This window comes from Octodon degus, unplaced genomic scaffold (genome assembly GCF_000260255.1).
Source record: "Octodon degus isolate 3935 unplaced genomic scaffold, OctDeg1.0 scaffold00070, whole genome shotgun sequence".
In the NCBI taxonomy this organism is placed as follows: Eukaryota; Metazoa; Chordata; class Mammalia; order Rodentia; family Octodontidae; genus Octodon; species Octodon degus.
The window spans coordinates 3,050,621-3,074,391 of NW_004524646.1; the positions used below are offsets into that span (position 1 = coordinate 3,050,621).

General features: G+C 36.1%; 1 protein-coding gene across 1 annotated transcript in view; it reads right to left on the minus strand.

Moving 5' to 3' along the window:
• The window catches only part of Rps6ka5 (ribosomal protein S6 kinase A5), a 198,081-nt gene that overhangs the window by 132,208 nt on the left and 42,102 nt on the right, over positions 1-23,771 (minus strand). The window contains exon 2 of the mRNA XM_004635134.2: positions 9,926-9,997. Coding sequence (XP_004635191.1) covers positions 9,926-9,997 — 72 coding nt within the window. The remainder of the gene's footprint in view (positions 1-9,925; positions 9,998-23,771) is intronic.

The window sequence follows — 23,771 nt, forward strand, 5'->3', positions numbered from 1 at the left end:
TAAGCAAAGACCAGCCTGAAACCAGAAAGACCTCTGCTGACTGACTGCTGCACTCACTTTACAGTTGCTATGGCGTCCTTCTGGGATGTCTTCCCAAGGCCTCACGGCCCAGAGGAGAGCTTAGGGAAGCTGACTGGGCCCTGGGGGCACGGTGCTAATCTGGGGATGGACTCACTGCTGAGCTCCTGGCTGAGCATGCTGCTAAAGGACGGGCCCCTGGGGTTGGTGACCTGGAAGGCTGCTTCTCCCTTCCGAGTTCTCTCTCTCTGCTTCCTGGCTGCCATGGGGAGCAGCTGCCCTTCCAGAATAATGGCTAAAACTTTTGATATTTAATAGGTAGCATGCAAGCTAAAATTAGTCCTTTCATTTATATTTTAGTATAAGACTTAACCTGTTCAAAACCTAAATGGTTAAGTAGTTAAGAATAAAAAAAAAAAAACTTCATTTGCCATATTACTTGTAAGTTAACATACAAATCAACTTCTTATAAACACTAATAAAATTTCAATTACTGACATTTCATTTACAAGACTTTTTCACAAAAAAAAAAAAAAAAAAGACTTTTTCACAAGTTAGTCTTTATTAGAAATATCACTTCAGAGAGGTGGGGATTTGGCTCAGTGGCACAAGCGCCTTCCTGACAAGAACAAGGTCCTGAGTGCAATTCCTGGTACCAATAAAATCCCCAAAGAAATATTACTTCAATTTGAAATTACTCCAAAAGATGCTAATAAAGTAAGTGGCCATATGAAATAAGATAATTTCTTCTAAAGAGTAAACTCTAAATAACGGTAGTTTTCCAACCTGGATTATAAATTTATTATGGAGCTACCTGTTCAATAAATAACTACAATAAATGGTTATCTAGCAATTGGGATTTCATATCCATTACCTACTAATCTTATAAAAACATTGAGAAATACACATTACCAAATTATACCAACAGACTCGGAATCACAGAGTTCATACAATATACTCAAAGAACTCAAATGGGCAGTAATACCATCAGAATTAACCCTGGGTGTTCTAAGTCATCCTCCATCCCCAAGTACTCTATGAACAAAAGGATACCAAAATTGGAAGAGTAAAGCTACTCAGACCTTCCTCAGGAATATGGCACATTTTTTTAAAATAGTAAGACAAGTTCATATCAGATGAACATGCATGATCATATATGATGAATACAGAAAATTCATAGAATAGCAATCTTTTAGGTGAGATCTGCAAACTACATTTCATTATCAGAATTACTAATAGTGCATAGAGCAGATATGTTTAAAAACTTCCTTCTCTTACAAGTCACAGCTACATAATGATGTTTTGATCAATGAAGGATCACATATGTGATATCACTGGTCCTATAAAATGATAATAAAGTTTAAAATTTTCAATAATCTAGTGTAGGAGCTGGGGAGATGGCTCAGTAGAATAAGCACTTCCCTGGCAAGCGCAAGGACCTGAGTTCAATCCCTGGTTCCACCAAAAAAAATAAATAAATAAATAAATAATAATAATAATAATAATAATAATAATAAAGTGTATTTTAAAAATACCTTTTCTATCTTTCAACAACACAAATACCACTTGTTATGATGGTTATACTATTTTTATTTATTTATTTATTTATTTGTACCGGGGATAGACCTCAGGACCTTGGGCTTGCCAGGCAGGCACTTATGCCACTGAGCTATCTCCCCAGCCCTGGTTTACACTATTTAGCATAGCAATATGCTGTGTAGGTTTGTAACCTTGGAGCAGTTGTCTAGGCCACACAGCCCAGGAGTGGAGTAACTATACCATCTGGATGTGTATAAATGCACTCTGGTATTTGCACCATGACCAAACTGCCTAATGATACATTTCTTAGAACATAACCCTGTTTTTAAGTGACATGACTGCACATGGACAGATATTTCAAAGAAAGTAAAATGGTTTCAAGGAACATGGAAGAAAAGATAGAAAAAGAAAGAAACTGGGTTCATTATTTCCATAAATTGTACAAAATTTTATCATGAAACAAAACACCTCTACATGATAAACCAAAGATATTTCCTGGACACTGGAGTATGAATCTGAAAAATAATGCTAGATATGAGAGCAGAAATTATACATTTGTTAGATTATTATACTGTTTCCTGTGCTGGGCAATTGCCTGGTAAGGCAATGAGGCTTGAAGAACATTCGGGGATGATCTTAAAATCTCATGCTCTACAAGAAACTGTAGTATGTGAAGAAAAATTCAGAGAAGAACTTGGGGCACAGCTCTCCACAAAAGGCTCTCCGTGCAACAATTAAAAGAATCAAGCAATCTGGGCAGAAACTGGGCAGCTGAAAAACAGGAAGAATACTCCAGATGGGGGAATATGACATGCAAGGCATCAGTGAGCAGGGAAATACACATAACTGTGAGGGAGGAAGAGACAATGAATTGGACCAGAAAGAAGTGGCTATCAGGGAGCTGAAGAAAAAAGACAAGAGAAACTCAAAAGGCAGGCAAGAACTGTGTCAGGGGCTCGGGAGACAGCTCAGTGGCACAGTGCCTGCCTGGCAAGCACAAGGTCCTGGGTTCAATTCCCAATACCCCCCCCCACAAAAAAATTTGGACCTAGATTAAAAGGTACCATAAATTCTTAAATGTCAGAATTATATAATAATGTTATATTTTATTCTTATAATAGCTTATAAGGCTATTATATTACTTATAATACTATAGTATAAAATGAAACAGCAGCATAGAACAGGCCAGATAAAAACAATCCCTTACAATAACATATACCTTACACAAAATGAGTGACGACACTAGGAAAAGAAGAACAAAGATAAATACAGGTGGATTTTAGTGGAAAAGTTAAAAGTTTCTTAGGATAAAAATTTACTTCAGGCTAGGGAGATAGCTCAGCAGAATAAGTGCTTGCCTGGCAAGCACAAGGTCCTGAGTTCAATCCCTGGTACTGCAAAAAAAATTTTACTTCAAAGTTTCTAGCTAGGGAAAGTGATCAAATGATTTAATGTTAAACTAATAGAAACAAGACAACTGAGATGAAACAAGTAGACACTTGGAATTGAAAAAATATTATATGTATTTAATTATGAAATACAAAATATTTTTTATATTCAAGTATTTCACAAAGTCTACAAGACATTTGATGAGTACTTTTTCTAGTTCAGAGCATATAAAAATTAACTCATCAAAAGTTTTCAGTTTCATTTCCAAAGCAAACCTTACATGACACATAAAGACATCTGATGAGGCTGTTCTATTATTCCAAGTATTGCTGAAAAAATATCTTAAAAAGGTAATGAAAAGGAAAGATTAGTGGTTACATTTTGAATAAAAATTGAGATATTATATTCATAATAAAAGTTCCCACCTACTCCATTTAGTCATCAAAACTGCGATTTTAAATTCAAAAATATCTACAATGACATTTCTTGGTTGTTCCAATTCATCATAAGAGCCGTACACTGTCAACTGACAAGAAGGAAAGGCAGCATCCACGGCTTAACAATAGACCCGTTATAGCCTAGTGAATGAACAGAAATGCAGACGCAGAAGTGAGACATTACAGCTGAACTGCTGTCCTCACGTTAGAAGAGCTGTCTTAGAGGTCTGTGATCAAAAAACCCAAGAGAAAGACAGAAAATGAGCCAAAGTTTTAAATGTGTTCACAGAAAACACATAAAAGCTTTGTTTTTTTGAACTCTGATATTAGAAACCTGATATATGTGAAAAGGGCCTCTAATTTTCCGTCCTCTACTACCCTTACATGTTTTTAGAATCAAGCTTATAGTAGCCTTGTAAAACAAGAAAGAACTAAGCTCCTTTTTTGTAGTGTCTGAGCTTTCAAATAAACAGAATTATAAATGCCTTGAATGTTGGGCAGAACTCATTTTCGAAGCTGTACTGAGTGGTTTCCTACTGCAAAGACCTTTACTTACTGCCCGATTTCTTAAACAGCTGTAGTACTATGCAGGTTTTCTATTTCTTTTTGTATTATTTTGGTAATTTACACATATCAAGTTTCACATGCAGGTTAAAATGTATACCTCGGAACATTAACTCCCAAACACCTCCCAAATTACCTTCTCTCTGTTTTAGTTTTGTTAACCTCCCAAATTAGAAATTATGTCTATGATTTCACATAGTACTGTTTACATTTTGGGCTGTTCACCAAACCTTTCTGCATGTCAAAAATGCTCCTGGAATCATTTTTCTTCTCCCTAAAAGTACATCATTTAAAAAGCCTTTCTAGTGAGAAACTCCTGGTGAAAAATATACTTAGCTCCCATATGTCTAAATATACCTATTTTGCTTTCATTTCTATAAATCAATTTTGCTGGATATACAATTCGAGACTGAAAATTATTTTCTCTGGGTATTTTGCAGATACTATCCCACTACTGTACAGTTTCCATGGTTGCTGTTGAAAAGTGAAAAGTTTCGATTGTTGTTAATCTAACCATTGTCCCTTTATAAATAAATCTTTTCTCTCCAGCTGTTCTTTAAAGATTCCTGTCTTTTGTATGCATCAGTTTTTCTCTGATGTATCTACATAAGAATTTCCTTTTATTTATCTGCTTGCGATTTGCTGTATTTACTGAGAATTCATGTTTAATCAATCCAAATAAAGGTCCAGCTATTATCTCTTTGAACAGTGTCTCTTCTTTTTGTTAGCATCTTCTGGAGCTCTGACTAAACAAATTTGTATCTTCTCTGTTATCTGTTTTAATCTCTTTTATGTATGTCATCTCTTCTCCCTTTCATCCTAGAGTCTGCATATTTTCCTCAAATCTACCTTCCAATTCACTAATTTCCTTTGTCTGCATCTGATTGGCTAGAAAACAATCCCTTGTGTCTATAATTTGAATTTTTTTTTGACTTATAGTTAATATTGGTTCTTTCAGTTGTATTATCGTGATCTATATAGTGAGTGTATCTCTCATTTTTTAATGTTTGTTGATTTTTTGGCATGTCCTGGTTTTTTTTTTTTTTTTTTTTTTTGCAGTACAGGTTATTGAACTCAGGACCTTGCGCTTGCCAGGCAAGCGCTTACTCTACTGAGCTGTCACCCCAGCCCAGCATGCCCTGTTCTTAAGGCTAATTGAAGGATTCAAGGTTTAAGTTAGATTGGATCAGTAAGTTTTAGTGTACTGCACTGAACTGCATTGTATATTTCAAGATTTTTTCAAAAATATTTTTTAACACCCTCACCAAAAAAGGAGTAAGTCAATGAGGTGAAGAGTATGTTAACTGGGTGGAGTGAATCTTTATACAATTTATACACAGATCAAAATATTACAATACAGCTAAAAATATGAACAATTATTTGTCAAAAAATAAGTTAATGACTGGGATGTGGCTCAATGCAGAGTACTAATCTAGTGTGGGCAAGGTCTCAGCACCACAAAAGATTAACAAAATATGTAAACATTTGAGCATTTGTATATTTCACATCCAGTAAGTCCAATAGTGTCTGTCTGTCTGTCTGTCTGTCTGTCTCTGTCTCTCTTTCTCTCTGCGTTTAGTACAGGGGATACAGGGTCTATAGGGTTTCATTATGTAGATCCTCCTGTTTTTCAGCCACCTACACGCTGGGATTACTGGTGTGTGCCACCACACCCAGCCTCAATCACTCTCTCAGCGCACCTGGGGGCAGGGCCAGCACGGCCAGCCAGTGATTGAACCCCAGCCGCTGTATTAGTCCACTGAGCTATCAGGTCGGTCCTAGTCTCTTTGGGTCTAATTCAGCTTTGTTTCCACTTCATCCATAATGCCTTGCTTCTTGGTCTTTTAATTGTAAGGTCATATCTATAACACTCTTTGGTAGTTCTTTAAGATCTGGATAAGAGTTTATTCCTCCAAAGAGAATTTATATTTGCTTTTGCTACACACCTGATAACATGCAAACTGAAATAAGCTAAATTTATACTTGTCTGCTTCTCTCTTCTCTCTCTCTCTCTCTCTCTCTCTCTCTCCCTCCCTCCCTCCCTCCCTCCCTCTCTCTCTCTTTCTCTCTCTGTTCCTGGGCTAAGGGCCTTGTGCTTCCCAGGCAGGTGCTGTACTACTGAAATATATCTGTGGTTCCTAAATGTTTTTCTCCATTTAGTGTTTAATGAATAATACTTGTCTTTACCTCTTAGGGGCCTTACATGCTATCTCTCATATCAAGTATGAAAGTGCTAAATCCAAAGAACAAATTCACAACTGACAGGTAGATTTCTCGAGTATAACCTCTGCCTTCTCCTCATTTACTTCACTAGACTTGCACCCCCACTTTCTCTTTGACTCTAGGCTTTGTCCTTATTCTTGCCAGGTGACCTGTGCTGATCAGCAGTACACAGATTTTCAAAGTCTTAAAACATAGCAGATCCTCTAAAATCAAAACAGTGTCACACACAAAGAGGTTTTCAGCATGTCTCAACCATCCTTCAATCAGGAGAGGTAAAATTTACCTTTTTATTTCTAGTTCTATATTGAAAAAATACTACCATACATAAAATTAACATATTGAGGAGCAGAATTAGTTTCGTGGCTTTTATTACAAGCTCTAAAATTTAATGAAGCACCAGTGAAATGGTCAGGTAGGTATAAACTAGTGAGACGAAGTCCACAAGGCGTCTGTCAGGATAAGTAAGTTTGCCATGTGAAGTCTTCATGGTCATAGTTCAGACACCTAGGCATTCGGCTGGCCATGAGGAAGCAGGCTGTGAAAGGCACCCTGCTAAACACCCCCGTTCAGCTTCCCTTCACTTCCCGTTAGAACAGATTACTGGCTGCTTTGTACCGGCACCACAATTCAGCCGGAAGGTTCTCAAAACACCAAGATACTATAAACTCACCAGGCAGTAAGATTACAACTTAAATTTATGCATGTAACATTTTTTCATCAAAGATTTCATACTGTTTCACAAACTTTAAACCAAATCTATACAAAAAAGAAAGATAAAAAGACCATTCTCACATCAAGGATTATTTAATTTTGGAATAATTTTTTTAAAGAGAGACATTATATAGCCTTACATTCAAAATATTTAAAAGTATACATGGCTTCTTGTAAAACACTTGAAAATGGAAAACAAGGGAGCTAATCATTTCAGCAAGACAACAGGAAGCATTAAAATATTTTATTCTTACAAATTACCCTAAATCATTTCACAGCCAGTAGTATGGCTATAGTCAAAAAGTTAGACAACAAGTGCTGAGAACACTGTGGAGAAATCACACTGCTCGCGTGACGCTGGCAGGACTGCAACGCGGCACAGCTACTCTAGGAAACAGGCTGGCAGTTTCTCAACTCGGTAAACACCAAGCGACCACTTGCACTAGGCACTCACTTCTAGGGGATGCATCAAAGAGACAGGAAAGCATATAGTTGTGCAAAACACAGCATGTGAATGTCTGTAGCGGTATTTATTCATAACAGCTAAAAAGTGGAAACAACTCTGACAAGAGATAAGTAAAGCATGGCATACTCATACTACTCAGCCATAAAAGCAATGCCTTTAAAAAAAAAAAAAAAAAAAAAAGAGGGACTTTATATAACCTTACATTCAAAATATTTAAAAGTGCACATGAATTCTTATAAAACCCCTGAAAACGGGAAATGAAGCACCGACACTTGCTACTATACGAGCGACCCAGTCACCGAGAACACACCGTATGCTGCATCTAAGAAGCCAGTCGCCAAGAACACACAGTGCAGGATGCAACACCAGAACAGGCCACGACACAGATACAGAAGGTCACTTAGTGTCTGGTTTAGGCTGAGGAGCAGTGAGCCTGGCAAGTAACAAGCAACCTGTTCAAAGAATTGTTTGAGGGAAAAAAAGAATTCTAAACATGATTGTGGTAAGGTTGCACAACACTTCAAATATCCTAAAGCCAATGAATTACCTGTTTCAAATGGGTATGCAATATGGCATATAAATTAAAATTCATATTATAGCTCAATGATGTTACCCAAAAAAGCCATGCAAATAAAACATATTCTGTGAATGTGATACAATCAACCTGAAACCTGCTGCTCTCTAAAACACTATTTTCAAGAGAACTGAATCACCACAGATAGTACCTTCAAAATTGGAAACAAAAGGAGGGATAAAGTATCATTTTGTATAGTTTGTGAGCACTTTCCCCCTGAGGCAAGGGAGGGTAGCATTAATAAAAACATCTTTACATTAAAGCCAGGGCTGGTGGCACATGCCTATAGCCCCAGCATCCTGGGAATCTAAGTTGGGACAAACACAAGATCAAGCTGAAGCTTGTCTCAAAATAAAAAAGGTCTGGGAATGTGGCTCAATGTTAAGGTCCTGGGTTTTATCCCTAGTACGGCAAACAAAACATGATCGAAAGGTGTAAAACTGACACTGAACTTTCTTACAATAAAATAGCTGAGTAAATTATAAGGCTTACTCGCTGGTAGCTTTAAAGTTTGCTCTATACAATACTAAACTACTCAGGAAGATTTATACAGACAAGGGCCTAGGTATTCTCATTCTGAAGGACCTAAGGACAATGTATACACATGTATATACATAAAGGCACCTGAGGCTAGGGCAGTATCAAGACTAATGGAGGAAACCCAAGAGAAGGATTTTTCCCCCGCTGGAAGCTTTGGCATTTTATAAGGTATGGGCAGACACCTTTCAAAGAACAGCTATAATGTGCTCTGTTAGAGTTGGGGAAATTTAGATGTGGACATCCCTGAGGGTGTGAAGGTAAACTTTAGTGGGGAAGAAAGAGTCTGCACTCTGAGCCTGCGCTCGCCTTCCAGGGAAGGAGCCCTGGTGGGCTGAGGATGGAAAAGGAGTTAAGAGCCTCCTCACCCATTCTACTGAAGGAAGAAAACTGAAACTAGCCAGCTCTGACAGCTGTGGTGCTTGCAAAGCCATGCATTCCAGGGGCAGAGCTGAAGGGAAAGGCGCATTCCTGATGAGACCAGCCACATAACTGGCAAAATGAAAATATGCAGGGTCTTGCTCATGAACTAGGAATTCTAGAACAGTGACAGCAGAGCACTGCTCACATACAGAGATCTCTACAACTGCACGGGTCAGAAGCCCCTGAGGCCAGCTCTGACTCCTGAGCAGCAGGAGCAGAGGCAATTTTTGGAAGACACAGGCAAGTGTGTAGCAGAAAATAAAGATCACCTAAAACTCCATCACCCAGAGAATAGATAGAAAGATATATCTCCCAGAGATTTTTCTACACAAATAATACATGTGCACATTTATTCATATACAGCAATTGTCCGTATTATGAAAATGCTATTTTATACATTCTCTTTTGTACCCCTTTTGAAAGTTTTATTATAACTTTTTGGAGAACTTTCCAAAGTGTTAAAAAATACAGATAATTTCAACCCTATTATATAGATGATTGAACTTATAGATCCATGTTCCACTGTACCAAACAGTTCTCAGTTTTTCATTATTAAAAACAATGGACATTGAATATCAATAATATTGAGTGAAGACTGAAGAAATCAAAATAAAGTACTTTATAAAGTAACTGATATATAATAAACTCTTAAAATGTTAGTAATTTTTAAAAATACTGTATTCTATGCAAATATTGAACTAATTTATATTCCCAAGGTAAAAAATATTCTTTGTTTTTGCCTGTTTATTTATTTTATGAGTGGTCTGTAAATATTCTTTGACAGCCACTATTGAACTCCTCATGCTTCCAAAATTTTTCTTTTTTCTTTTTTTTTTTTTTGTTTTTTGTTTTTTGCAGTACTGGGGATTGAATTCGGGACCCTGCACTTGCCAGGCAAGTGCTTATTCTACTGAGCTATCTTCCTAGCTCTAAAATTTTTCAATGTCATCTGTACCAAGGATATCAATTCTTTGTCATAGGAAGTACTTTTTTCTTCTTATGAAAGAAAGAAAGAAAGAAGAAAAGGAATAACTTAAAACTCACCTCCAGTTCCTAGAACCTTCAGCAGCTCAAAATTTTCAATCCCCACTTTCTCGGTATGTCCTGTTAAATTAGCTTTAAAAAAAGAGAGAGAAATGATTTAGTGGCTCAGCAGTAGCATAGGACCCATAGAGATTTCTGAGATACCAGCAAAGTTCTATTTCTTAAACTTGACATCACTTCATAATAACTTACTAAGCTATATAGCTATGTTTTGTGCAATTCTATGTTTTCAATAACCATAAAACTTTTTAAAGAATTTAGTAATTAGAATCACTTGTAACAAAGGTTAACAAAGTATTAAAAGAATCTCTACCAATATGATCCAAAAAGAAATAAAAATTACAATATACAGACATGTAATGAAAACATAAGTGGGCATATTTAGAAGATGTATTTATTTATTCAGCAAATATTTACTGAGTGTCTAAATGTCATTGCTGGGTTCTACATTAAGTTGTTCGAGTTCCATTTCTGCCACTGAAATCATAGGCAGAGTTAGTATACACACTCTGCATCTTTCTGTCCTCAGTGACCTAACTCTAAGATCCAGCGAGCTGTACATACCCAGGTCTACATTTAAAATACAAACTAGAGGCTGAGGAGAAAGCTCAGTAGAATAGATGCTTGCCTGGTAAATGCAAAGTCCTGAGTTCAATCCAAAAAAAAAAAAAAAAAACCCTAGAAAAATTTATTAAGATCCTAAATTAAATTAGGATATCATATGAGCATTTCCCACAGTATATGCCATTCAATTCTGCCCCTATCTTAGGAGATGTTAATAGTTGTTATGGTTTGGGGAAGTCTGGGTAGTAAAGTGTCCTGGGCAAATAAATAAATTTGGAAATGGTTGGCTTTTAAACACTTTCTCTACTGCTAAACCTCACAAATCTATGAGTCTTTAAGATTGACATACTGTGGTCAATTTATTTCACTTTTAAATTACTTTTTACTGTAAGTACAAATATTATGCGAAATAGCATTCTGTAGAAGTGAAGAAAATCTTGATCCAGATCCTAGTTCTAGCACTTAAAACTGTGTGACCTTGAATAAATTTTGACTCTCTTCTCAGTTCCCAATGATATACAAAGAGAATTTAAAAATACCTACCCCAAAGCATAATGACACCTAAAATTTACTTTGAAAAATATTATAAAATGAAAAATGTAAACTGATGGGTAAACAGAAGCATGAGCAGATGTCATAAATATAACAAAATGTTAACTGCAGGGTATAGATAGCGAGGATAAGGGTGTTTAAAAAATACAGTTCTTCCAAATTCTCTTATATTTACAAATGTCTGTAATAAAATGGCAGAAATAGAAGATCTACCTCATAGGGTTGTGATAATTAAATAAATTTATAGTGTTTGCATGTACAATAAGCAGTAATATGACTTTGTAAACAAATTAATGCTTTGACATTAAAACTCTGAGAAAATTAGACTAACCAAAAATGCTCAGAATTAATTTTCAGGAGAAAAGTAATTACAGTGTCTTTTAAAAGTTTTAATTCACATTTAACATTTTACAAACTTAAATTGAATAAAATTTTTAAAGTTTAAAATTAAAAATGTGAGCTTTTTTTTTTTTTTTTTGGCAGAACCGGGGATTGAACTCAGGTCCTTGAGCTTACTAGGCAAGCGCTTATTCCACTGAGCCCTCTCCCCGACCCCCAATGTGAGCATTTTAATTAAATTTTAAAATTGTTTTTTTTTTTTTTTTTTGTTCCTCGAATGGCTTCAGGGCACTTTTGGCCAGCGGGAGAGTTGTGAGGTTCGAACTCCAGCAACCTGAGGCTGAGAGCTTTGTGGAAGCAGCCACTTAAAGGCCTGAGCTAGGGCCATGCCCCCTAAATTTTAAAATTGTGACAAAATATATAATCTGAAATTTATCACTTAATCACTGTTAAGTGCACAGAGGATTAACTAATGTATAATATTGTGCAACAGGACTATGTTATCTTGAAAAACTATATCCTTTGAACAGAAACCCCATTTTTGACCTTTTCCATAGTCCTGGGGACAACCATTCCAAGTTTGAAAACTTCAACTATTAATGGATAATTTTATAGGGGTAGCAAATCAATATATAATGGCCAGCATAGAGTGCACACTTATAGAAGTATGGATCTAAAATGAATACCCAAAGCCCAGGTAGTATCTTAAACACATAACTGCTTATCTTCCTCTATTATTAAGCAGAACACAGTGGATTAGAAGGTGAAAGACATTTTTAAAATAATGATGAGACTTTCTTATAATTGAGTGTTAAAGGCTGTTATTATTTTTAAATGCTTAAGACATAATTGAGGCAGATGTTTGTAACACTTACTCAAGTTCTCCCTATCAACACTCATCTTTTATTTACTGAAATGTAAAGGTCAGATTTCCAAAAGCTTTATATATGCACTGTATTTCCCCCATATCTCTACTTGCTACTAGACTGAGAAGATAAGGAATTATCTTTGCTATATAGCCTTGCTTCACTAATCATAGAATTGCTTTCACAGGAAATTAAGGAAGATTAAAAATTAACTTTTTTTTTTACAAACTATGCCTTCTGAAAAAAAAACCAAAGCATATACCATCTGGGAAACCCTGGTCATTCACAAAGATCTTTCATGTGATCTTTGAAGGCTGTTTTTGTTTAGAACCTTCTACCTTCATTATTTTGTTTCTGATATGAACTAAGATTTTGTCTGCTTTGTGGGAACTCAAGGCTTCTGCAAGCTCCTAACCCAGGAAAAGAATGGACAGGACTCCAGAGGGAAAGGGCACTGATCGCTTGTGTATGGTGCTTCAGGCTCAGAGAAGAAGGGAGCTCTTTGTACCCTCCAGGTTTCTTTTCTTTCATTTCTTTTCTCACCACCATAGCAGCTCAGAGTTTCATTTATTATTATTTTTTTGTCTTTTTTTTGAGGCAGGCTCTTGTTTTGTAGCCCAGGGTGGTCACAAACTTGTAACAATCTTCCTGCTAGGCCTTTCATCAGTATGCAGAGCCTGATGTTATTTTTTCCCTCTCCCATGCCTCAAGTCCTAGTGAACACTAAAAAAGATCAGACTTCAAAAAAGATTACCCTTGAGCTTATTTTAAGAAAAAGAAAAAAGAGAAAAGAAAGAAACAAACAAACAAGTCTTTTTTACCTTAAGATTATTGTTAGCTTATCTTTCCTGGCCTTTTCTTACCTAAAAGGAGTCAAATTCCACACACTTACGCAGTATCTGCTTAGGGCAAAGGGCCTTTGCTCGTAACAGGCAGGTCTACGGGGTCCAGCTCAGGGCAGCGAGATCAGGGATTCATTTGGGGGTTCAGGCTCAAAGATTATGCCTGTCCTAATGTACTCTTATTTTTTCTTTGCTTGTCTTTTTATTTTTTAGTACAGAGTCTCACTACACAAATCAGACTCCTAGTGAGCCTCCTGTTTTCAGCCTCCCAAGTGCTGGGATTACAGGGGCACGTGCTACCACGCCCAGTCTCAATCGCTATCCAGGTAGGCACGACATGCCAGTGATCGAACCCTGGCCACTGCATCTGCCTAAAAAGGCACTTTAATCCCTGAGCTATCTGGCTAGCCCTTCACTGTCGTAATCTCACTTGGGGACAGGGAGTTGTAACTGAATTAGGATGGGGTATGGAGTCCTTAATTCTAGCAGTGGTCCTAAAAATTATTATCTGGGATTGTCAAATAACTATTTTTGGTTAGTGTCTCTTTATCCTTAAAATATGAAAGACATTACCTTTTCTTTGGTAAAATTATATGACCGGTAATATAAAAGAAGTATTATTATTATTCATTTAACCCTGATTCTATTTTACTTTTTATTTTGCTTTGAAAGTGCTAAGAAATAGAAGCAAAGAGTTCATAGATCAATTATTTTGCTTAAAGGGAAAATTAACTAAGACATATGAGCATCAAAAATCTACAGCTAGGGCCAGGGAGATGGCTTAGTAGAATAAGCACTTGCCTTGCAAGCGCAAGGGCCCCCAGTTCCACAAAAACACAAAACAAAAAAAAAAAAAAACCCAAAAAACAAAAAACAAAAAAACACAAACTACAGCTAAGGGTCGGTGAGATAGCTCAGTGGACTAAGCACCTACTTTGGCAAGCACATGGCCCAGGGTTCGAGCCCCAGTCCCACATGCCATGCCAGCCCTGCCACAGTGCAATGAGTCTGTGACCAAATCTGGGCATGGTGGTGCAGGCCTGTAATCCCTGCACAAGGAAGGCTGAAAACAGGAGGATCATTACAAGTCCCTTAGAGATGTGTGGTGAGATCCTGCACCAAACACATAAATCAAACAAACAAACAAAATCTATAGCTAAACCAGGTGTGGTGGCACACACCTGTAATCCCAGCGCTCTGGGAGGCTGATGGTCATGAGTTCAAGGCCAGCCTGGGTTACATAGAGCAACCCTATTTCAAAAAACCAAAATAAAGACATTAAATCAAAAATCTACAGCTAACCTATTTCCATGTTTTACTGAGATATAATTTGAATACAATAAAATTCATTAATTTGAACAGTTTTATGAAGTTCAGTACTGTAATTATGTATCATCATGAAACAGCTTCCACAATCAAGATTTCAAACAGTTCCATCACCCTAAAAAATTTCTGGGTATCCTTTTAAAAGCAAAGTATTTAAAATTTTGATGGTCTAGTTTATCAAATTTTTGAACCTATGACATGCATGCCATGCCTATGTCACAAAAATACTTTCTTATTTTTTTCTTTGGAAGTTTAATTTTTAGCTCTTACATTTAAGTCTAGGATCCATTATGAATTAACTTTCTTACACAATGTGAGGTATCAAGATTCATTTTTTTTTTCTTAGATTTGCAGTTGGTCTAGTAACACTTACAGAAGGAAAAAACCTCTATCTTTTCACTATTAAGTAATGTTGGCTCCTTTGTCAAAAATCAACTAGCCATTTAAGTGTGGTCTATTTCAAGACTGTATTTTAAGCAGCTTTTCAACTGCTGACCAAAGGGGTGGATGCTACCAGGATTTTCACTACAGTTTAATCAATCCCCTTTCCTGTTTAATCAATTAATATTTATCTAAATGCTAGGTGATCTACCTGGGTTACACAGCAAGTCTGACACCTACCTGAGCTATACAGTAAGACCTTTCCCCAGGAAAAACAAAAAGAAGAAGGGTAAGAAGAGAAAGAAGAGGAGGACAATGGGGGGGCGGAGTTTCACATCTGCCCACATATTTTCCATATTTGATGATCTCTACTTTCTAGGGATCGAAAGTTTCAACTGCTACCATTTCTAATGTTGAAGAATATCCTTTGACAATCCTTGCACAGGTGATAAATTGAGTTTTCTTTTATCTTTGCCTTCATTAAAGATTTTTTAATTGAGATATAATTCACATAACATAAAACTCACCCTTGTAAAGTGTAGAATTCAGTGTTCTTTAGTACATTCATTTTTTTGGTAAAAAACAAAATTTTATATAAATGACAATATTTGCACTAATGAAGAAAAATAGGCAAAATTATGGACACAATATTATATACAACATTGGAATATAAGCAGGTAACATGTCAGGCAATGAGCGCAATTAGCTCATTCACAAGTTATGTGAAAACAAACTTTTTAAAAAACACATGTTCACAAGTCTCTGGATAAATATGTATCTTAACACAAAATATGACATCAAATTCAAAAATATCTATTATTACATAGAATGCCGCATGTACACACCAAAAATTTAAAACAAATATAGTGGCAATAGCTCAACAATTAATAAAAATTAACAAAATTAATTTTTCTGTGGCCTACAACTCCTGATGTTAAAGGCTAAACTTATTAGAATAAATACTAATTCTAATTGAAAGTAAAAAATACATTTTAATTCATCATGCTTAATTAAAAGACACCATGTATTAAGCTCACACATATAAAAATACCTAATTATGCCAACTCAACATTTTTATATTAAATACTGCAGAAATTTAATCCAGATATTTAAGTAACTTACTGAAAAACACATAATATATGTGCTTTAGGATATTTCTACCTGGGATTGTATTTTATGGAAATTTTATCAAGAAATACTGACACAGAGCATTTTGTATTAATTATTCCTATAGGTTTCTATTACCTCAAAAATTTTCACAGTATTATCAAAATAAGCTTATATATATAAAGTTCTCTCCAGTGAGACTTTTCACTTACTTGACAATATCAAAAAATAAAAGCTTTCCCATATATTTTACAAAGATATGGTTTCTGTCCAGTGTGAGTTACTTTATGTCTTTTGCAAACACCAGGAATGCTGAAAGTTTTTTCACATTGCTTTCATATACGGAATTAATGTCAAGTGTGAGCTCTTTCGTCGTCCATCATTAACAGCTGCACTAAAAATTTACTTTGCCATGTTGCTTACATAATACACACTTTTTCTCCCATGTGACTTCTTTTGTGTGTTTGAAAAGTACTTTTTATGGTAACAGCTTTCCCACATTGCTTATACACCCAGGGATTTTCCTCAGTGTGAATTCTTTAATGTAACATACAATAACTTTATGTAAAAAAGCTTATCCATATTGCTTACAACTTTTCCTGTGCTTTAAATGTAGTTTAGAACAACTTTTTGTACTAAAAACTTTCCACATTGCTCACATACATAGATTTTTCTATCTAGTATGGATTTTTTTCATGTATTTTACAATAATCACATGTACTAAAAGCTTTCCCACACTGTTTACATACATAGGGATTCTCCCCAGAGAAAGTTCTTTCATGTATTTTATTTTTTGTGTGTAAGATTTTCCACAATGTTTACACACATAGGGTTTCACCCCAGTGAGTTCTTTCATGTAGTCGGCAATAATCTTGTGTACGAAAAGTTTTTCCACATTGCTTACATACACAGGATTTCTCCCCAGTGTGAACGGTTTCATGTCTTTTACAATTCTTACATATACTAAAAGCTTTCTCACACTGCTTACATACACAAGGTTTCTCACCAGTGTGAGTTTTTTCATGTATTTTATAGTCTTTATGGAAGCAAAAGATTTTCCACATTGCCTACACATGTAGGGTTTCTCCCTAGGGTGATTTCTTTTATGTATTTTATGATCTATATGTTAGCTAAAAGATTGTGCACACTGTTTACATACATAGGATTTCTCCACAGTGGGATTTTTTTCATGTCTTTTACAAGAACTTTGTGTACTAAAAGCTTTCCCACACTGATTACATACTTTTTTTTTTTTTTTTTCAGAACTGGGGATTGAACTTAGGCCCTTGCGCTTGCCAGGGAAGCGTTTATTCCACTGAGCTATCTCCCCAGCCTGATTACATACATAAGTTTTCTCTCCGGTGTGATCTTTACTATATTCATAAGGTTAGGCTATCATCACTCATACCTCTATAATGACCTTTATTGTTGAAGGATATTTTTCCATGATTGAGAATTCTCAATTGACTTTTCTTTTTTTATTCTAGCACTTAAAATATGTTACTCAACTCTCTTTTGGTCTTTACAGTTCTAGGTCAGTCATTAAATAGACTCTTGTAAAATGTGCTATTCTTCCCCTATTTCAACACTTGCTCTTTATCTATGGTTTTGAAAAGATTTAACACAATATATCTTAATGTGTACTTCTTTAATTCTGTTGTACATCAATTGAGTATCTTTAAACTATGATTTTTCATTAAATTTGGTATTATTTTTTCAGTACTATGCTTTGAACCCACTGAATTTTGCCAGAGCTACATGCCCAGCCCAGCCCTTTCACTTTTTATTTTGAGGAGGGGTTTTCACTAAGTTGCCCAGGCTTGCCCTCAAGTTTTGATTTCCTGCTTCAGTCTCCCAAGTAACTGAAATGATAGGTAATTGTCACTGCTAGGAGCTAAAGGTAGGCCTTAAATTTCCAAATATTTTTTCTACCCCCCTTCTGTTTCTTCTCTTCCTTTGAGATTGCAATGACACATCTATTGGGCAGTTTGACATTACTTAGGAGAACCCTGAGGCTCTGTTCATTCTTTTCTAACATGTTTCCTTTCTCGTTTTGACAATACCTCACTTTTACTGCTTTATCTTCAAGTTCATTTACTTTTCCTTATGACATTTTTGTTCAACTGTTAAGTTCATCTTATGTTATTTTAAGTATTATGCTTTTCATTTCTAAAATTTCTTTTTTGATTTCTAAAATTTCTATCTGTGAGAGAGGAAGAAGAGTTGGTGGGAAAAGAGAACAAGCGGACAAAACCAGAATGAAACTGTGCTATGTACATGTACAAGCTTCCTATAATAAATGTGATTATTACGTTGTCTCAGTTACTCTTCTCTCGTTGCTGGCACAAAATACCTGACACCCAAAATGATGGAAGGGAAGGTTTATTTAGCTCACGTTTAGTGGAGGTTTCAGTCCATACTCAGCTGGCTTGAAGGCAGAGTGGCTCATGGCAGAGAGCCACCTTTCCTAGTGGCAGCAAAGAGCAGAGAGCAAAAGGGAGGAGCAGCAGCAACAAGGGCAATAGAAAGCAAGTCTGTCTCTCTCAGTTACATGCAGACTCCCCGCCCCAGGCTGGGTGCAGCACTCACACCCATCCTCCCATCAGTACTCACACCCATAATCCCAGCCTTGGGTCATGAATTAATCACAAACCGTAGAACTGCGCCTCAATGACTGCATGAGGCTTTGCGGGGACAAAGACACACAAACCATAACAATGTACTAGAAACATGTACTAATAATAAAAAAAATTCCATCTGGTTTTCTCATTGTTTCTATTTATTGGTTAAGTTTTTCTATCTTCTTCCTATTCTTAAAATATGTTATTTTTTGAAGGTATAATAGAATTTAAGAATTTTTACAGTTCTTACCTATTATTTCCAATATTTCATTCACCTCAAGGTAAGTCTCATCTGATTTTTCCTTATTTCTGCTGTTTCATTTTCTTAATTCTTTATATGTAGGATAATTTTGAATTATGTCCTAAACATTACAAATGTTACTTTATGGGTCAGGGAGATAGCTTGGCAGTCTAAGCACCTACCTGGCAAGTGCAACGACCTGGGTTTGATCCCTACTACCACATGCTGGGCTGGCCCCACAACAAGCTGGCCACCAAGACTGAGTGTGGTGGTGCGTGCCTGTAATCCCAGCACTAAGGAGACTGAGACAGGAGTCTGAGCTGCATAAAGAGAACCTGTACCAAATAAGTAAATAAAAGATTTTTTGAAAAAATAAATGTTTTTTTTATGCAAAGCCTAGACTATTTTTTTCTCTAATGATTACTTCTTCTGTTTTAGCAGACAAATATCTTGGCTTGGCTTGACTTGAATTGTAAACTCCTGGGAAATAGCCCCAGTACCAATTCCCTACATGCTGTGCCAGTCCCGCCCCCAGGGCACGCTGAGGCAGCAATTGAGACTGGGTGTGGTGGCGCATGCCTGTAATTCCAGTTCTTGGGAGGCTGAACACAGGTGTATGACTATGAGTCGGATCTACGTAGTGAGACCCTGTAAACCTTATACTAAATACAAGAAGAAAAAAAATGAGTATTAAAAAAAAATAGCTCCAGTGCCAGTTCAGATTTTTCATCTTTAGGCACGGAGCTATTTGGAATCTGTTGTATTTATGCACAACTGAGAGGCTGGAGATAGGGGTACATAAAACTTGAGAACCTTCCTCAATCTCAGTGATCAGGGTTCCTTGATTTCAGTTTTCTAGCTTCCCTGGCTAGAAATTCTATTGTTTTTCCACCAGAGTCCCTGCAATGTAGACTGTATTTAGACTAAAAATAAAACCAGTGAAAAAGCAAAGTTACTTCTATAAAATGGCTTTAAAGTAGCTTTTCTTCAATGTTCCCTTCTCCTCTTCCAATTGTGTATTCCCCACCACAGCCTGTTTACTCTCCGATGCCTCCAGATGGTTGCTTTTTGGTTTAAGTCCAGGTTTTTCAGTTGTTTTCTCAAAAGAATCCTCCAGTAGTGTGTTATTCTGACAATACAAGAAGCAAAAGTCTTACGGTACTTGGCATTATAAAAGTAGTTTCTACTTCAATCACTGCCTGTGCAAGTTAACCTAAAAAAGTGAAATAAAATTAAAATGGTGATACGATATAGGCCAATCTCAAAAATCTCGAGCTTAATACCCACATGATTCTTGTTCTAGATCTGTTAGGTAAAGCAAGTGACCATACACTGGGAAGTAAATCAGTAAGTCTAACACTCTGGAAGGCTGAAGCAAGAGAATGGCAAGGTTGAGCCTAGTCCAGGAAATGTACTAACTTAGCAAGACCTAGCTCAACAGTTAAAAATTAAAAATAGGGCTGGACATTGCCCTATTTGCTCAGGGACATTGCTCAGTAGGAAGGCTCTGAGTTCAATTCCCCAGTACTTAGTAACAAAAAACAAAATCAATAGGAAGCTCAACATATTTAAGAATGCAGAAGTACTTGTTAATCATAAAGTTATTCTCATCATGTTACCGAAAAAAAAATCACATCAGTAAATGGTAGTGCCAGACAGTATAGCTCAGTGGCAGAACATGTGCTTAGCATGCACAATGAAAGCCCCAGGTTTGATCATCAGTACCAGAGACAAAGCAAATGAGTAGGTATCATACATGGAATCCTAAACAATGACAAACATATTCAAGCATGTGAGTCTAGGTGTCTAAATAGTTTGCATTTCTATGCTATTATTTTGTCATTGTGATTAAAGCCTTTGAACATTAAGTTCTAAAAATAAATGGTATGTCTCTTAATTAAATTGTTAACCTAAGAACAAGAGCTCAAACTTCCCTATAACAATACTAATATTTATTAGCATAAGACTTAAAATATTTATACATTTTCTTCCACCCTAAAGGTGATATAAACACTACCAAGTGCAGAAAACTCTTGAGTGTTTGGGAGTCACTCCTATGCCTTAGTGAAGTCCAAAACAGATCAGAAGTGGAACTATCTTCTTGCTTGCAGCCAGAATGCACCAGAAGCAGGCATGTATTACTGACAGCAAAAATCACTGTATTTCTTCACACCCAACATAGATGGTATTTTATTGTGGTTCCAGGAGAAATCCCTTTCCTATTTGTCCTCAAAGGATAAAGAAGCAAAACTTTGAGTGGGCAGTTAGTGGTAGACAGAGTCACTGTATTGAAAGATCAGCCTCTGATACCTGTGAACCAAGCAACTGCACTGAAGATAGCTATGTATAATAGAAGGCTCACACTTGGAATACTTGTCATTCTGATCTTCTAAATACATACTTCTTGCCATGACATACCAATTATTGCCATACTGTCTCTCAAGTTTTTTTTTAAAAAAAGGATATCATGTCTGCATCTTGTACTAAGAATAAGCACTATGAAGACAACAATATGCAATGTATTAATTATTGAAACTGTCCTACTAATCGATTTTGAAACTGTCTCATTGCTGTTTCTCAATAAAATTAATTAAAAAATGAAAAAAAATGATCAGCCTCCATGTCAGGTGTTTATTTAGTTTTTATTTATTTCTTGGCATCAACTGTCTTCAAAGGCTCACCAGCCATTCTTTGGACTTCTCACTTCAATGTATACAGTATTCAGATAAATGGATTGAAGGCGTCTTAGACCTGGGGCTATGGTCTCAATGTTTGTATCCTTTCAAATTCATACGTTGAAACCCTAACCTCTAACATACTGGTTTTTATAAATGGGGGTCTTTGGGAGGTAATTAATTCATGAGCATGGATGGAGTCCTCATGATGAACTAACGTCCTTACAAAGATGAACTAATGTCCTTACTGGAGAGAACATGGTTTCTTTTTCTCTGCTTCCACCTGAAGAGGACACAATGAGAAGACAGCCATCTACAAACCAGGAAGCCAACCACAACCAGAGACTAGAGCTGCAGGTACTCTGACTTTTCATTTCCCAGGTTCCAGAGCTGAGAAATAAATGTGTCTTTTATGCCATCCAGTTTATGGTATCTGTTAGAGAAACTCAAACTATGACACCTGGTGTCACTTGCTAGTTTTCTCCTTAATCTTCTAAGTTTCACACCTGAACACACTGGTCTCAAGATAATGTCAGATGAGGCTCAGAAGTAGGAGGTTCACACAGGCCTTAAACCCAAATACCTGTGCCAATTCCCTTTTACGGAATTCTACACTGATGTTTCAAAAGCACGCACAGCTACTATTTCTTACAGATCCCTCCTGGCTCCTAAGGGAAAAGAGTAGACTGACTATACCATTTCTGGATTTCTAGCTATAGCAGCATAATGGCACCAAACTTCCTCCTCAGTCCCTAAATCCTAACCATGCTTTCAGAAAACTCTTCACAAATAAAGGATATCAGTGAACTTTAGGAACTCAATCTGGAGCTATTCAGTTGGTACACAGTTGTACAACCATACAAATTGTCTTTATCTAGTCTCTATTGTGATGCCCACATCATATGAATCAATAAATACTAGCAAACTTGCACTAACGCAACTCCTGAGATCCTTTAAAGTTCTACTTTAAGCCTATTTCTGTTAGTCAGCTTAGCCTCTTATCAAAAGCATTTATCATGTTTCTATGTTAATTCATTATGGCATTTAATCATTTAGAGAAATACAAATGGTTTAATGCTTTAACAAACGTTTTGCCCCTTTGTTTTTGGTGGTCGTGGGGATTAAACTTGGGGCCTTCACACTGACTATGTCTCCCTACATCTCCAGTCCTTTTCACAATGTTGAGACAGGTTCTTGGTAAGTCCTCCAGGCTCAAACTTGCATCTTCCTGCCTTAGCCTCCTGGTGTGCTAGGATAACAGGTGTGCTCCACCATGCTCAGCTTACAAAACTATTTTAATTTTTTTTTCTTACTAAAATATTAGGAATCACACCATTAAAAATTCACTTGTAGATTAGTGCTAATTTCCTATTATACATATTTCCTGGTTAGGTAACTGTTTTTAAAACTGAACTTTAAAAATCCCATCATAAGAAATCAACGGATTTTTTTTTTAAAATGTCAAAACTCAAATGAATTTCAGTATGGAAATGATTCACTTTTAAAAACAGCTTGAATTACTGATGGTTCTTAAAGGAACGATATTATATAACATATAAAATTAAAATAACTATTTCTCTTACATTCTTACTGGATTCCCTTAGCCTCTCCTATGTATTTAATAAATAAATACTAATATGGCTACGTGCAGTGTAGAAAAATGATTGATATAATTTTTCATTTTTATTTATAGATATAACTTAACATCTTAGTAATTTTAAGTGTATCATTCACTGCTATTTAATGTATTCATAACATTGTCCAAACATTCCCTCCATAAATCTTAACTTTTTTCATCTTATAAAAGTAAAACTGCACCTGTTAATAACTCCTTATCCCCTCATGCCCTTAACTCCTGGCAAACAATATTCTAGTTTTTCTATGAATTTCCCTATTCCAAGTATCTCACATAAGAGGAATCATATGGTTTTGTGGCTGGCTTATTTCACTTAGCATAATGTTCTTAAGTTTCTTCCATGTTAAAGCATTTGTCAGAATTACTTTCATTTTCGGGGCCAGGGAGATGGCTCAGTGGAATAAGCGCTTCTCTGGCAAGCGCAAGGGCCCGAGTTCAATCCCCAGTTCCACAAAAAAAAAAAAAAAGAATCACTTTCATTTTCAAAGCTGAATAACACTGCATTATATGTGTACAGCACTTTACTTCCCCATTTATCAGTCAATGGACACTTCATCCTTCTACATTTTAGCTATCACAAATAATTCTTCTATGAATATAAGTGTACAGAGAGGTATTTCACTGAGACCTTGTTTGCAGTTCTTTTTTTTTTTTTTTTTTTTTTTTTTCTGGAACTGGGGATTGAACTCAGGCCCT